This window comes from Gymnoscopelus braueri, assembly GCF_963280865.1.
Source record: "Gymnoscopelus braueri genome assembly, chromosome: 11".
Taxonomy (NCBI): Eukaryota; Metazoa; Chordata; class Actinopteri; order Myctophiformes; family Myctophidae; genus Gymnoscopelus; species Gymnoscopelus braueri.
Window position 1 is genome coordinate 40,679,382 of NC_137613.1, and position 17,532 is coordinate 40,696,913.

General features: G+C 42.7%; 1 protein-coding gene across 1 annotated transcript in view; it reads right to left on the bottom strand.

Annotated features, from left to right (window-relative positions):
- angpt1 (angiopoietin 1) overlaps positions 1-17,532 on the bottom strand; it is an 85,211-nt gene that overhangs the window by 23,340 nt on the left and 44,339 nt on the right. The window contains exons 5-7 of the mRNA XM_080441777.1: positions 12,811-12,938; positions 7,498-7,599; positions 2,822-2,988 (exon numbers count right to left, since the gene is read on the bottom strand). Coding sequence (XP_080297903.1) covers positions 2,822-2,988; positions 7,498-7,599; positions 12,811-12,938 — 397 coding nt within the window. The remainder of the gene's footprint in view (positions 1-2,821; positions 2,989-7,497; positions 7,600-12,810; positions 12,939-17,532) is intronic.

Consider the following 17,532-nt stretch of genomic DNA (forward strand, 5'->3'; position numbering starts at 1 on the left):
TTCTTGTTTTTCGGTGCAATAAATCCAAGCTGGAGAATTTGTGTCGCAGTTTATTTGACATTTAAACGCAGCACAGAAACCAGGGAGAGAGAGAGAGCTAGGGGAAGCAAAGAGAACATGGCAACCTTTCACTGCTGGTCCACTGGTTTGTTTTGGCCACGGTTTCTGAGAAGCAATGTGCGATTGTCATACCACAACTATTTGTCAGAGCAAATCTATTTATAGAGATCAGCACGCTGATTGGACTCCTAAACAGCGAGAGAGAGCTTCCTTCGGGAGCCAGGACACCCCTCTCTCTCTCTGCCCCAAAAGACAGAAACAACAACTGACACAAACAATTACTGTTTACACGCTGGAACCTCGTGCACTTTTGTGCTGAAGGTTACAAAGTGTGTGTGTGCTTGTGTGGGACAGTGAATGCCAGTGAAATGCGTGTGAAAAGCAAGGGAGAGAGAGAGGCGCAATCACAAGGCTCTGTGCTGGATGTCGGAATGTGAAAGTGTGTGCACAAGTGTTGTGTGAGTGTGCGTGTGTGTGTGTGTGTGTGTGTGTGTGTGTGTGTGTGTGTGTGTGTGTGTGTGTGTGTGTGTGTGTGTGTGTGTGTGTGTGTGTGTGTGCGTGTGCGTGTGCGAGAGAGAGATTGGGAGGGGTGACATTTTGATGAAGTGAAATATGCTTTGAGTTTAGATAAAATCCCTACTTTTAGATAGAGTAGATAAACATACCTGAATTATCTCCCCCTGAACAACATCATATATGGCCCTGGCTGTGCACTTAAATCTCAGAGTGCCAAGGTCTATACACGCCACAGGAAAAGATGAAGTCAGTCAGGCACTCCAAGACCAGAAACAGAATCAAAGGCTAAAGAGGCTAAGAGAGAGATGGGGTTACAGCGGCCCTTCTTGCTGGGGATGTACGAAACCTCGGCCTGGCCTGTGCAAAACTCAAAACAAATCAGGTGATCCCTTCCGCTAGGTATATACCCGTAAAATCCATTTCTCCAGTCCTCAGAGAAAACTGACGAGCCCGCACCAGGTACTGACACTTAAAGTCGGAAACTCCCTCAAGTAAGAACCTGTCATCGCTTAATCAAGGACAATTCAGTAAATCAGATTTGACAATAAGTCCTGAGAGCCCCCCACTACGGAAAAATACAGACAGCTATCTTTTCCTCAGTGTTAAGGAACAGGAATACTGAGGTAAAGGCAGAAAAATCCTTTCAATCAAAGTTGAAAAGAGTTGAAGCTAAAGGAATGGCTTATCAGAGGGGAGTGGGAACCCAGCGCTAACAATGAAATTGGAGTTGTCAGACCATCTCCTATATGAAGCCAGTGATTGCTGGGAACCCTCTGCCGTCTCCAGTCATTTTCCACATCTGAGGACTCCAAGCATCTGCCATAGCGTGCGGCCTTCAAGCTATAGCCCTAACCCTTTTCAAAAGAAAACAGAGAGCTTTTGCTCCCACTCGGCGCACAGTGACAAGATGTCCGTCAGAGGCATTCGCCGGGAAGATGACAAAAGACTTGTTTCATTTGGAAGGCCGGGATTTGTAAGGAGATACAGTAATTCATGAGCGATGTGACCGAAACACTTTGAAAGTCCGTATCGGCTAAGTGTACAGACAAATCTTAATGGTCTGAATAAAAATACTTAATATAACGTATGTTTTATTTTCTTGTTCTCTTCTTGTTGTTTCAATGTTCATTCTTTCATAAGGCATTAACCATCACATTTGGTCTGGCGTAGCTCTATCTCTCATTACTATCGTGAAATCAAGCCGTAAGAAAATAGCAGCCTAAAAAACATTGACTTATCCTTCTCATACATGATACCTAAATGATGTGAATACAGTGCTGTATGTAGTGCACATACTAACTCAACCACTATTCAAATTCAAAAAAATTGGCAGACTATTCTGGCTACCATATGGAATGCATCAAGTAGACTGTTATGTTTTATTACCTACAGTATTATAAAGGCCCCGGCATCCCTATACTCAAATTTATGGTCAATTATTATCTAAATGTAGTAGCAGTATAGGTAATGCTATTAGCAGTAGACAAAACAGTAGTAGTACTAATAGTCGTAGTAGTAATGGTAGTACACTGTAAAATCCTCCATGTTAAATATATCCATTTGTAAATGAGAGAGTTTATAAATGTGATTCGGTTACATTTGTACACTCTCAGAGTTAAATTAAGTAGGAGGGTTAGTATTACTAATAGTAGTCGCAGTGGTGGTACTCAGATATTTTACTTAATTAAAAGTAGCAATACCTTAATATAAAAATGCTCTGTTACAAGTAAAAGGCCTGTTGTTCAAAATGTTACTTGAGTAAAAGTACAAAAGTATTGGCTTCAAAACATACGTAAAGATCCAAAAGTAAAAGTACTAAAATGTTTGAAAATAGCAGATCTACAAGCTCACAACGCGTCGCGATGCGACGCGTTGTGAGCTTGTAGATCGGCTATTTTCAAATAGCCTAGGTATAAAATAGGGCTATAGTGGTTAATGTAGGTTTTATAATGTAATAATGTATAGCTGCAAAGTAACCAGTAACTAAAGTTTTCAAATATTTGTATTGGAGTAAAAGTACAATATTTGCCTCTGAGATGTAGTGGAGTAGAAGTAAAAGTATAGACAATTGGAAATACTCCAGTAAAGTAAAAGTACACAGTAAAATCCTCCATGTAAATGTATCCATTTGTAAATCAGAGAGTTTATAAATGTGGTCCATTCGGTTACATTTGTACACTCTCAGAGTTAAATTAAGTAGCAGTATTAGTACGACTACTAGTAGTCGTAGTAGTAGTGACGGTACCTGTAGTTGTGTTTTTCACTGCCAATGTGGAATCGGTCGTAGAGGGAGAAGGCCTGGTGTCCGTCCCAGTCTGTCAGCTCTACCCGTAGTGCATACTGCCGCTGGCTGGTCAATAGGTACACATACTCGTTCCCCAGCCAGTGCTCTGCTGACACGGCACCGAAGCCCTGCAGGAGACAGACACAAAAACAAGGTCTTTGAATAATCACCGCGCAAATACCACCAAGAATCCACTCGTTTAATTCAGGGGATATCGGGGATGGAAGCCATTCCTCCCTGGCTTTCCTTCTTTCTCGGAAAGATGAAATCTCTGGCCTGAAAGAAAAAAAACGGTTCTGAAATTGGATAGAGGAATTTTCTAATAACATTTTTTTTGTCAGGGAAATACGCGTCCAAGCCCTTTCTATCTGACTCTTTGATTTGTTATGTCACCAAAGCCAGCTTCAGGATGGATGCTTAAACCGATGTGATTATGGCCCGGGCGCTAGGCCATCATGGCCACTTTCAGGAATGTTTCCGCGCTGCGGAGATGTGTTTTCCTTGTCACTCACATGCACACACACACACACACACACACACACACACACACACACACACACACACACACACGCACACGCACACACGCGCGCGCTCGCATGCCCTTTTCATTTCTCCGCAGACTGCGCTGAGTGGCACCTAGTACATTAAAGCTTGTTTTGCAGGTTGTATATAATACAGTGAAAGCATGTTATTGGGCCGAGGCGGTGCATGGGGCAGCGGCGCATGTTTAAGAGAGTGTAAATTGGTACCAGCTTCACGACGCCCTCCTCCGCGTGTGTTCAGAACCTTATTATTACTTTCAACTGTGTATGCACACTCACACAGAAGCATGTGTGCCCACTTTTATCGTTTAGCCCATTAAGACCTGGAACGTATCGGTGTCATTTTAAGATTTATTTGGCTATTCAAAAATAGCAGATATACAAGCTCATAGCGCGGCACCGAGTGCCGCGCTATGAGCTTGTAGATCTGCTATTTTTGAAAAATCGTGGAAAATGTGTGCAAATCTTTGAATATATATATTTTAAAGCACACATTTGTAACTCAAATCTTTGCTTCTGAGGATTCTACAAATGTCAAAAATGCATGTTTCTATATCAGTGGTTCTCAAACTTTTCCATGTCAAGGACCACCCAAAATGATATGTATTTGGCCGCGGACCCCCATCTCAAAACATGTTGTTCCAGGGACCCCCAGAAGCACAGATCGGAGTTAAAAATGTTCACTTTAAAACATAACATGTATATTCAAAGAAAAGAAAAAAAAACAGATCTACAAGCTTGTAGATCTGCTATTTTTTTTGAATAGCCAAAGAAATGTTAACATGACACAGATGCATTGCCCCGTCTAAATGGGTTAAAACAGTAACAGAGTTCAAATGCGATCGGACCGGTGCCGCTGAGTCATGGGCAAAGTGCTTCTGACAGCGACAGGAGCCACAGATGGAGGTGGTGAGTAAAAACGATGCAATATTACAGCTTTGACGGAGGAGCAGTCTGGACCCGTGCTGTCTGAGAGGAGGAGGATGGGGGGGGGGGGGGGGTTGTGGAGGAGAAAGTGTTTGTGTGGAGTGTGTGTGTGTGTGTGTGTGTGTTGATTAGAAGTGAGATGTGGGGGTAAAGTAAATATGGGGCATTCCACTGGTCTGAGGCATGTCCTGCTGTGTGTGGGTGGAAGAGCAAGCGTCTGGGGCTGTGTCCATAGTCTCTCTCTCTACCTCTCTCTCCCTCTCAGTCTCTCCCTCTCTTAACCGTCTCTGTCAGTCTTTTAATATGTCTGTAACCACTTAATCTGTGTTATTCATATTACTCTTTCACACTGTTATTATTGTTGTTGCATCTCTGTCTGTTTGAGTGTCTGGTCTGCCCCCCCCACCCCCCCTATCAAGGCAGATGGCCGGCGCCCACCCAGAGCCAGGTTCTGCTCAACATCTCTTCCCATTAAAAGGGGAGTTTCCCCTCGTCGTCATCGCCAAGTGCTTGCCTCATGGGGGAATTGTCGGGTCTCTCCAAGTACGATCTTGACCTGCTCTATATGTAAATCGCCATGAGACGGTTTGTTGTGATTTGGCGCTGTATAAATAAAAGCGACGTGCCTCGCTCTGCCTCTTTATCCCTCCCTCTCTTCGTTTCCAGTGGTGCTGTCCGTCTCTCTCTCTCTATCACTCAATGTTTCTCCCTCGCTCACTGTCTCGCACTTTCTGGTTTCTCTCCGCCTCCCATTCTCTCGCCGTCTCTCCCACTAAAAATTGATCTCATTGCTGATGAGATGTTCCCTCATGACCGCGGGGCCTTTCAGCTCGGTCCAGAATGCCTCCTCCAGTGACTGCAGGGGCCTCGCCCCGGGATCCCCCTGGCTGGAGAGCTCTGCGAGGTCCAGGCTCTGTCAACAGAGTTTGCCTTTGTATTGTTCCAGGACGCCGCGTTCCCCCCCTCACACGCGAACCTGATCTACATCTTTCAAAGAGATGGAGATGGTTAGTCATATTGTTGGACAGAGAGCTCGTTTTTGCATTTCATTTTCAGTTGCCCAGAGTTCTATTTAAGAAAAAACAAAAGGAAAAACCTTTATATGACTTGAATATGTAGAGAGTAACCGTCCGTAAATCATAGGGCCCCTTGGGCACACAAAAAATAAACATGTTTTTCTCTGCAGGTTTGATATCGACATTGATTTCGTAAGATGCCGAATATATGGTCGATGCGGCTAGCGAATATCAGTCACATGGCAGTCTCCTGTGGCACATATGCAGCTCTGGAAATGTAATTATAAACATTGGCCGGCCATAAGATCACACTTTTAATACGCGGTGTATTTTCCCCGCTGTCAGAAGGAAACGAAACAACACCATTGGCTGCCTCGTTTTTGAGTGAAAGATTTACAAATCCTTCCAGAGCATTAAAACAATGAGACTAGCCCACGGAGACCAACCGCAGTGAAATTAACCACACCATAAAACACTATCAATCACCTCCGGCCTTTTTCAAGGAGAGAGGTGGAGGACCAATGGTAATACTACGCTGGTATATTAGCTACGTGCGTGTCTGCCAAGGTTCGTGAGGTCACCCTCAGCCCGCATAGTACTGTATTCCAGTGCACTCGCTCGCTCTATCCACCTGTCTGAGGGTGGTTGGCATGACTTTCTGAGTTGTGTAAGCTTGTTCTCTTTCTCTCTCCCTCCCTCTCTCTCACACTGAGCTGACACAGTGAAACATCAATCAGTTCAGCCACACACTGTATAACCTTAACATTATACATGCAATTTATGGGATTTTCCCATTAACATAATGACCGTAATTAGGTATGATGATGCAGTCTTATATTAATATAATATCATATTTATTGCACGCAACCATCTGCCCACAAGTTGACCCAAGGACTGGTCTGGATCATGGCACAGAGGAGAAAGCGTTCCATTGGCAATAGAAGGCACTTCGCGGGTGGCGGCTATTAACAAAACCAAATCACTTGACAGTGATACTGTACATTTGCAGAAAATCACACATGGGTCAGCGGTACTGTAAGCTCCATCATGATTAGTTCCAGCACGAATAAATACAATACTCCGTCTAGCCATTCCTACAGTATGTTAGCGACGCTAACATGCACATACACACTTCTCCCTATAATGACAAACAGATGATGCTCTCCGCAACACCTGGTGCGGCGGAATAGACAAAACAAAAATGTTGTTTTCTGACTCGCCGTAATGACTTCCTGTTGGAATAGCGGAAGAACAACAACGTTCAACATTGTCAGGCGGATATATACAGAAGGTGTGAGCGTCTGACACCCTAACTAAAGGCTAATTTATAACGAATCGACGACAAAACACGTCGACACTTTCCTCAGTTGAAAACCTATCGTTTTTTTCAAATGACGCAGTCAGTGGATGAGTTGTAAATTAGACTCAACGCTGCTAATACAAATGATGGGGGTTCCCTCCCACATGGGTACAGTTTCCAGACTTCCCAGCTGCTACTGTCGAGGAGAACGTTTGGACATCTGGTTGAGGCGTTCCACATGGGTTTGGAGGAGAAGGGAACCCTAGCATCTCTGTTTTCAGCACGTTACATCTGGGCCAAAGAGCACAGCCTATTTGTCATAATCTGCCGGTGGAAATGTGTTTTTACGGCAGGATGTTTGTCTCATTGCATGACTCCATCCTTTTGTTTTTAATGGATATGGATGAGTGTTTTCTCTCTCTCTCTCTCTCTCTCTCTCTCTCTCTCTCTCTCTCTCTCTCTCTCTCTCTCTCTCTCTCTCTCTCTCTCTCTCTCTCTCTCTCTCTCTCTCTCTCTCTCTCTCTCTCTCTCTCTCTCTCTCTCTCTCTCTCGTCTCAGTGTCTTGTTTTTAACCACTTAAGCCTGATTTATAAACCGGGCTTCAAATCTAATTTTGTTTCCCCAAACTTTCGCCAGGTTGAAAGTGGTCATCCACATTGTTGCCTTCTGTTGAATTGATACTGATGAGCGTCTGTTCTATGTGTATCTCTGTGTGTGTGTGTGTGTGTGTGTGTGTGTGTCTGTGTGTGTGTGTGTGTGTGTGTGTGTGTGTGTGTGTGTGTGTGTGTGTGTGTGTGTGTGTGTGTGTGTGTTTGTATGTGTGTGCGTGCAGGCCCATCTGTCCCGTCTTACCATCTTGTACTCCTTCCATGTCCTCTGGAAGTCCATACTGCCGTCCTCCCTGCGCTGGATGACTGTCCATCCACCGCCGGCTGTTTCCATGTTACAGTACACCTGCAGCGCACGCAACCCAAACAGCCGCACATTGACGTGCACGCACACCCACACACACACACACACAGAGAAAGACACAAGACACACAAGCGATGAAGGCAACGGAACACAATGAACGCCTGCAGGTTTTCCAAGTGGCCACACACACACACGTCCAGTATTATTCACACAGCAATTTTGAGAAGAATTACACTTACACAGGAGACAACTGGATCAATGCACTGCATTCAACCTAGCTGGTCCCAACGCGCTCCCGGCTCAATCAACTAACAATGAATGAGCCATTCTAAGAATGGGCCTGGTTCCAGAACGCTCCCTTTTCCCAGCCCCTCCCGTGAATCATCTCGGCCTGGCCAAAATATCCAGCATTTGTTTCCAGAGGGCCACACCGACTTTGTTAAAGTGAGCGAAGCGCCACTCATTAGACAAATGAGCTGAAACTTGACAAACATTGCGGCGCTGAAAAGTGTTAAAACATGCATGAACGCATGAATTTGGTAGACATGACATTGCTTTACAGCAGGCCATTTGCGCTATAGCAGTGGTTTTCAACCTTTTTCATGCCAAGGACCCCTAAATTGATATGCATTTGGCCGCGGACCCCCATTTGAAAATGTTTTGTGCCAGGGACCCCCAGAAGCAAAGATATCAGTTAACTTTCGCTTTAAAAAATATTAATATTCAAAGATATGCACACTTTTTCAAGGTTTTTCAAAAATAGCAGATCTACAAGCTCATAGCGCGGCACTCGGTGCCGCGCTATGAGCTTGTATATCTGCTATTTTTGAATAGCCAAAGCTAAGTGGTTAAAAAATTATTGTGACGCTATTAACTCATTTTGCTGGGGACCCCCTGGTACTCCCTCAAGGACCACTGGTGGTCCCCGGACCACTGGTTGAAAACCACTGCGCTATAGCCAACTTTTTAAAACTTAAAAAGAAAGGTTTTGCCTATAATGACATGCCCAAAAAAAGGATGGCAGGTTCAAAGTGGGTAAAAGCACACTTCAGAACCTCATTTATTTTTAGAGCCTGTTGAATCCCATGCAAGTATGTGTCCTCATAAAGACATAATGGAGACTCACCAGAGGAACGTCTTCAATCTGGAAAGTTATTTATTGACATGTCATATTCCGCAATTACCAAACATAACAGAGCACTGGAGCGACAGGGAAGACGTGAGAGTAGTTGATGACATAATTTAGAAAGGAAGAAACAAAAAAAAAGTCATACCGAAAGCTCTTGAGAAAAGATGTTGAAGATGATTTATGAAGCATATTGAGGGATTGAAACGTGGAAGAGACCATATGAGGTTATGTTCTGGAATGATTTTCACGGCCATAGTCAGTATTGCATGATATTATAAATATATGGACTCAATGCACGGACTGTTTCACTATTATAAACATTTGATATTTGAGTACATATATAGATGCATATGTACTCAAATTGTCAATATGAATTGGGCATTGCATTAAATTATTATTATTTTTAAAGATATTTTGTTGGGGCTTTTCTTACTTTATTTGAGAGGAAAGTAGGTTGACAGGAATTGGGGAGAGAGATGGGGGGGTGACACACAGAAAAGCTCGTCGAGAACGGGAGTCGAACCCGCGACACGCTGTAAGACTGGATTACCAGACATGTGGTATGCGCCTGGACCGCTAGGCCAGCGGGCACCCCTGCATTGAATTATTTTTGCCTCAAAATCTATATTACTGCCTTTTATCATTTCAATTTTTTGGGGGTTCTTTTGTTTTCCATTGAGGACGTTACGGGATGGATTGAGAGGGTCCACGGCCTTATGTTGTGTGGTCTAGCCCCTTCCTACTGTACATCACAGAAGTTTTAATGCCATATGAGCAGGAGCGCAGCCTGAGATCCTCAGACAGGTCCCTTCTGGTCGTTCCATAGTCTAGAGTAGACGGAATACAAAAGGCGATTTTCCACCAGGCCCCATCGACTTTGTCATGACCTGCCTGATGAGATCAGCTCTTAAAAATCAAAAAATAAACTTGCTTTGTTCAGTTCAGACTATTGTTATGTTCTTATATTTATATTCTCTTTTATTATGCTCCTCAAACTCTTTTTTTTTTTATCCTTTTATGCTCTTTTACTACATTTCACACACACTTTTTTCTTTGTTGTTATCTTTGATGCAGTGTGAAGCGCTTTGTACAGTAATGTTTGAACCAGTTCTAAACTTTATAATAACAATAATAATAATAATAATAATAATTATTGAAACACATAAGCCTTATAGTATACTTATTATACTATACAGGGTTCCCACACATTTTTACCAATACATTTCCAAAAACGTTCCAGAATATTTAACCCAATTTCCAGGGAATAGCTCACTGGAATACAAGACTCATTATGGCATCCGTATTACTTCTCTTTTTTTAATAATCGTCCACTGCCTTGCATTTGCCCCATTTATTACTTTAATGAAGGATGCATGGATGTTTAAGATTACACTTTTGTTGTTAGTTTTCCTATTGTTTTCCTTTTGCGATGGACTGGTTGAGCGTGGGTTGTTGTCTTGCCGTAGTACAAGAAACAGTAGGACTTGGCCGCAGTCTGTTGAGCAGCCTTTTGGAGTTTGAGATGTTTTTTTTTGCTTTTCGCATGGCTGACCAGTGCCGATTCCCCCATGTTCCCAACATCTAATGTTTTGAACTTGCATCCAGCTCGATTCGGGTCCGCTTCACGCTTTAGCCAGTCTTTATATTTTTCATTTGTAAGCCACAAATTATTAAAAGCACATTTCCCAGGCATGGTGGACACTAGTTCAACCGATGTATTATAACAATGAGTTCAATTGCTTACCCTTCATCACTGACAATTCACGTGTTGCTCTCAATAGTTAGGTTGCACCGCACAGGTTGGTGTCACGTGACAAAGGAAGATATCTGACTACACGCTAACTACGCATCACGCTGCAACACATTGTGAGCTTGTAGATCTGTTCTTTTTGTCACGTCCGGTATACATTAGGCTGCAATCACGCAGCCCGTTCGGAGAAAAACTATACTTATGTTACATATTTTGTGTAATGTTATACATGTTTTGGAAAATGATTTTTTATTAACAAAATCAATAGCCAAAAACAATGCATAGACAAATAATTTTCCAGGACCCTTGATAAATTCCAAACCTTTTCCAGGAGTGGAAAAAGTATTTCCAGGAATTTCACGACCGCAGGGACCCTGACTACAGTGGTACAATGTTGTCGTGCAGCGAAAATATATATAATTCAGAACATTTCAGCTTGCATAACGTTGTTCACAGTTCTCGTGTAAAATGACCAATGTTGCCAGATTCTGTGAGAGAAACAAGCAACCAGGTCTAGGAAAACCAGCCCAAAAGAAGCGACTATGGGCCACATGAGCACTTTAACATATACATCAGCTATTTGAAAATAGCAGATCTACAAGCTCACAACGCGTTGAGCTTTGTAGATCTGCTATTTTCAAATAAAATATTGCGGGGAAATTGTAATAAGCAGATCTGGCAACCCTGAAAATGACATGCCTAAAATAGCGACGCCAGGTCGAAAGTGGTTAATCAACGTCTCCTTATCCCTCAGCGGCTCTCTGGAGATGGTCCCCATCAGAGGGAAGAGGGTCTTGTTTCTGCACATGAAAGAGAGGAGGTCCCCGCCTGGACAAATACCAGGAGACACCTGGGTGCACCGTGGCCCTTAACCCCCCGGACCTCAGTGTGTGTGTGTGTGTGTGTGTGTGTGTAAGCTGATAATGCGAGGACCGCGGTGATATCTGCCGCATCGTGGCCCTTTGTTTTTAGGGGGACGGGACCCCGCGGGGGTGGAGTGGAGGAGGTCTCTCACCTCAGAGCCATCCCATGCAGCTGAACACACAGGAATACAAGCCTGGGTATAATTAAGGAAGCAGCCCTGACACAATCGCTCTCCCCTGATCCACGAAACCAGACACGAGGCACACACACACATTAACCCACACGTGCACCACGGCGCACGCACACACACACGTTCACACACCATGTTCAGCCATCAATCTTGCAGCAAAGCGCTGGGGTGAGGTACACACATTTAGGCAAACGGATATATTACACCCTCAACCATGATGATTGTTTTTATCCTATTGAGGTAATACACACACACACACACACACACACACACACACACACACACACACACACACACACACACACACACACACACACACACACACACACACACACACACACACACACACACACACACACACACACACACACACACGACCCAACACAACACCACACATATACTGTTGAAGTACAGAACACCTGTTTCACCCTCCCTCCCCTTCTAAACTCTTGCCCCTCTGCCAGGCTGCCAAGTGTATTTTCAGCTCCAAGGTATTCACCTTGTGCCCATCGTTCCCTGGCTCCACTGGCCGGCGTCCAGCAGCAGGTTCGGTGTATACCTCTGGCTTTGCTGGCCGATAGATTGAGCCTCACTCTCTGTTTCAAAGAAAACACGCTAAACTCTGTAAAACACCCTTCAAAGAGCTTGCCTAGAAGCAGTGGTGGAAAGCAAGTACTTTTACTTAAGTAATGTACTTAAGTAAAATGTTGAGGTATTTGTACTTTACTTGAGTATTTCCAATTTCCAATACTTTTACTTCTACTCCATTACATCTCAGAGGCAAATATTGTACTTTTACTCCACTACAATTATTTGAAAACTTCAGTTAATAGTTACTTTTCAGATATAAATTATGACATTATAAAACATACATTAACCACTTTAGCCCTATTTTATACCTCGGCTATTTGAAAATAGCCGATCTACAAGTTCACAGAGCTTGTAGATCTGCTATTTTCAAACATTTTAGTACTTTTACTTTTGGTACTTTAAGTACATGATACCAAAACTTGTGTACTTTTACTCAAGTAAATTTTGAATTCTGGACTTTTACTTGTAACAAAGTATTTATATATTGCAGTATTGATACTTTTACCTAAGTAAATAATTTGAGTACTTTTTCCACCACTGTCGGTATACCTCTGGCTTTGCTGGCCGATAGATTGAGCCTCACTCTGTTTCAAAGAAAACAAGTTAAACACCCTTCAAAGAGCTTTGCCTAGAAGTGATGAAAAGAGGGCTATTTTCAACATTGCGGTGGAAATCTTGCTGTAAAAAAAAAGGAAAGAAAGAAAGAAAGAAGAAGCTGTGGTTGCTCACCTTTTTGGTCTCCTGTGGGTTGAGGTGTATCGTGTAGACGCCGTTTTTGTGGAAGCCAGCTTGGTAGAGGTCAGCGCAGTCTCGGAACTTCTTCTCTTCGTCCACCCTCTTCGTGCTGTTCGGCACCGCTGTGGGAACATGTGGGGTGAAGGTTTATTCTTTACCAAAGGTAATATTTAATCAATAGAACAGGTATCTGAATTATGATCTAAACTCACTCGTTAGCAGTGGTGTAAAGTAACTAAGTACTTTTACTCAAGTACTATACTTAAGTACAATTTTGAGGTATTTTTACTTTACTGGAGTATTTCTAATTGTCTATACTTTTACTTTTACTCCACTACATCTCAGAGGCAAATATTGTACTTTTACTCCACTACAATTATTTGAAAACTCTTGTTACTTGTTACTTTGCAGATATACATTATTACATTATAAAACATACATTAACCACTTTAGCCCTATTTTATACATAGGCTATTTGAAAATAGCAGATCTACTAGCTCACAACGCGTCGCGTTGTGAGCTTGTAGATCTGCTATTTTCAAAAATTTCAAACACTATGACAGGTATAGGTCATAGGAAACATCTTTGAGCGTTTTATATGACTTTTTATTACATTATCTGAATCATATTGTGAAAACCCTGAGATATCAAGTTTTCCTAGCCATGTTGTTCCAACAAATAACACAATGCCTCTCTTGGTCAATCATATTGCTGGACCAGAACCAACTGTGCTATAAATAGCTGTAATGCAGTACAGATACACTGTAGGTGTGACTGTGAGGACTGTAAAGGTCAGCACTAAATTTGCTGTCTCAAGTATTGTCAAGAGAACTAAGGCAATGATGCAATGACAGATAGATAGATAGATAGATAGATAGATAGATAGATAGATAGATAGATAGATAGATAGATAGATAGATAGATAGATAGATAGATAGATAGATAGATAGATAGATAGATAGATAGATAGATAGATAGATAGATAGATGCATAAATGAACGTAATTTTGTTCGATCTAGAACTACCCATAGTTAAAAGAATGCTAAAATACTACAATACTAAAATCACCACTAATAAATGTAATTAAATTAAATCGCAGCCACATGATGAGGCTCTTTGAATTATGTTGGCATCTCTTTGCCGCTATCAGTAAGAAAAATATTATCAATGACAGTGGCAACTATTCCTTTTCCCATCTACAGTATTCATGCTGTCACATTATGATTGCTTTTTTTGTGGGTATATTTAGGAGCAAACTTGCTGAGAGAGCTGTCAGAATCTGGGCATGAATGCCACAGTGTAAAGTGTTAAAAGGATCAACTGAATGGTGTACACATGTTAGTGATAGAATAGACGGCACTATCATTCTCCAGTGTTCTATCTCAACCAGATGTGTGGTGAGATAAACAAGTTGTGTGGTATGCAAATACAAGCATAGAAATTGAATGAAATTAATCACAAAGTTGGACATTTTTACAACGATGATAGCCTCTCCTTGGATTCATGGAAATCATTGTCTGCTATGTTACATGAAATCATAACCTTTTTTTGTACAGGTACATTTCTATTTCATTCTCACATAATGTCTGCCAACCAGTGGTGGAAAGTAACTAAGTTACTTAAGTACTGCACTTAAGTAAAATTATAAAACATACATTAACCACTTTAGCCCTATTTTATACCTAGGCTATTTGAAAATAGCCAATCTACAAGCTCACAACGCCTAGATCTGGTATTTTCAAACATTTTAGTACTTTTACTTTTGGTACTTTAAGTACATTTTGATACCAATACTTTTGTACTTTTACTCAACTGAATTTCGAATTCCGGACTTTTACTTGTAACAGAGTTCTACATTGCAGCATTGATACTTTTACTTAAGTCAAACATTTGAAGACTTTTTCCACCACTGCTCCCAACAAATAGATTGTTTTCCCCCTAGCATCAAACCCCTAACGAGTGAGTTTAGATCATAATTCAGGGGGGGAGAATATATAGGAAGGACGAGGCAGAAGCTGAAGGGAAGAGGCCTCGCTGTGGATATCCCATAACCCCCCGATAAAATCTGAGGGTGACTGACTTATTAGTAGGAGTAAAGCAGTTCATCAACTGGATGATCTCTCGCCCTCCAAGAGAGAGAGAGAGAGAGAGAAGGCCCCGGACACTTTGACAGGACCTTTTCAAAGAGGCAGCTGTGTCCATTTCCATCTGTGGATAATTATGCCGGCAATATTTTGAAACCAAGCAAGGGGCTGAGGACAAAATACTACAAGCTCTAAATTTCAAGTTCCTGTTATAACAAGTGGTTTATATTTACCTACGAAGCCCTTGTTATATCGATGGAAATTCCTTCCGATTTCTCTCTCTCTCTCTCTCTCTCTTTCTCTCTCTCACTCTCTCTCTTAAACGAGGGGCTCATCTCAGTTTCCACCACCATTGTTTTTACTGTTGGGAATGTTGACTCAAGGAGGATGTCAGTGAAAAGTGAAATGTGTCAGCGATCCTTAGACCCTGCTTTGATCCCCCCACCTTATGCACCTAAGAACTCTGTGGCAGAAGTAGGCCGCCCCAATTGGACGTATTACCGTCGGCCATTTTGACGAAGTATTGAGTGTCAGCGACAAGAATCTCATGCTGTGACAGGTTGAGAGAGCAGCCGCTCGCGCCGCAGACTCTAACCCAACAAAGGACGGCGCTGTCAGACGGCAATTTACCTCAAGCTGGGAGACGGCAGGGCACATTTAGAGAAGCCAAAGAGATCGGTGTCAAAGGCGAATGTTCTGGCACTCGATCCCTTAACAGCATGGACAATTATTTCACAATCGTCACTCAGATCTCACTTGGGCGGAAGAGTGCTGGATGATGCTATAGGATTGGGGCGAACCTCGGAACAGCCTGCCGCCTGGCTCTGCAAAATATTATTTATGTCCCAATATTTATTTACAGACAAATATTTTGTGGTTCAGTGGGGACTCGTATTCAGTAGGGGGTTCATGTGAAAAGACCAGCAGGTCTGGGGGTGTTTGCATAAATCAGTGCCCTTGCCAAATGAGCCAAGCACTGGACCCAAGTCAGCTGAGATATGGAGCTAAACAGACTGTCATGGCCCTCACTGCTCCCATGTGAACTGAAAAATACCACTGAGGATTGTGATGGTTCTCCCCACAGAGGCCAATGGATCACTGTGGTATTTTAGTTAACCACATTAACCCTGGCTTCCTATTTTGGGCATGTCATTATAGGCAATGTATGTTATTCTTTTTTTCCCCCCAAAAAAACGTTTTAAAAATAAATTCAAAATTTCCAAAAATTTCAAACAGCAAAAATAGACAATCTATCAGATCGACTATTTTCGCTATTCGCCATACGATAAAGTATATAGGGCTTCGAAATCAAAACTTTCACTGCTCTATTACAACAGTGAAACAGAGGCAATAAATGGTGTTGATTTTAACTTTCCTTATTAAATACTTATGGAATGTGTTGTAGCCAGTATTGCACAATTTTTATTTGGCATGTTTATTTACTGTATGATGCTGAGCAGTGCTTGAAGAAGTCAAGTTCCCTGGGTGAAAAGGGAGGCGAGATGCACATGACTATGGCGAGAAGTTCATCGAGTTGGCTGGCTATACCAGAATGCAGAAATGCTGTAAACCGTCGGGTGTGTGAAGCCACTCTGCCAGGCACTGACGCATTAAAAAAGTGCCGTGCGTGACTAAAAAAGTCAAACGACTGTGGATCATAAAGTGCTTTTTAATAGGGGCAGCCTGACGACTTTCCATACAGTACTGTACAATACGTATAAAGCACAAACTCTATTTGTGCTTCACGTATTCTCTGCCATTCACGAATTGAGCATGTGCTCTGAGCTAAATCGCAGGAATTAAAATCGCGCCACCTTCCCACTCTGGGATATCCCGGCTGTAAAAATGATTGATGCCGTTCATTAAGAGGGATAATACAACACTGTAAAAAAGAAAATCATATTTGGAAGCCAGACATTTTTGAGACGTGTTCCAAAGCTGAGGTCAATCCCCCTTAATAAGAGTGCGTGGCTCATTGCACGCTAATGATTACGACAACCCAAAACATGTGCCCCACGGCGGCATCGGGCCACATCAAAGATGACTCACCGTGACCTGAGTTTGTTGCTGCGGCCTCACGGCAAAGTCACAGCAAACCCTAACGAGAAGAATTAGACATACCCTAAACCAACGTTAAAATGGCAAAAGGCTTCTAGAGAGATTCAGCATTTAACCTCCTCTCTCCCGAGTATTATCTCCAGCCCGAAAGCAAACTGTCAGCCGTGATTTGAGTCGATGCTTTTAAAAAAGGAAACGTCCGGGGCTCAGTTTTCAAAACAGCGCCTAACACAAGCAGACGCCACTCTGTGGCATGCAACGCTAACCCTTTCCTCTAACGAAAACAACAATCCCTCCCACCCCCCATGCACCCCCCCCCCCAGTCAACAAACTAACTGAGCCCCATGTGCCCCTCTCCATTTGAAATGCTTCTGGGAAACGCTTCGTTGTCTGTGTCATCATGTATGTGTGTGTATGTGTGTGTATGTGTATGTGTGTGTGTGTGTGCGTATATGTGTGGGCGGTGGGGGGGGGGGGGGGGTTGTCAGTGCGTCAGATGATCAGTCAGACCCATCTAACCCCCCCCCCCCCTCACCACCTCTGGACACACTGTCCCCCAGGACCTATTACAAGT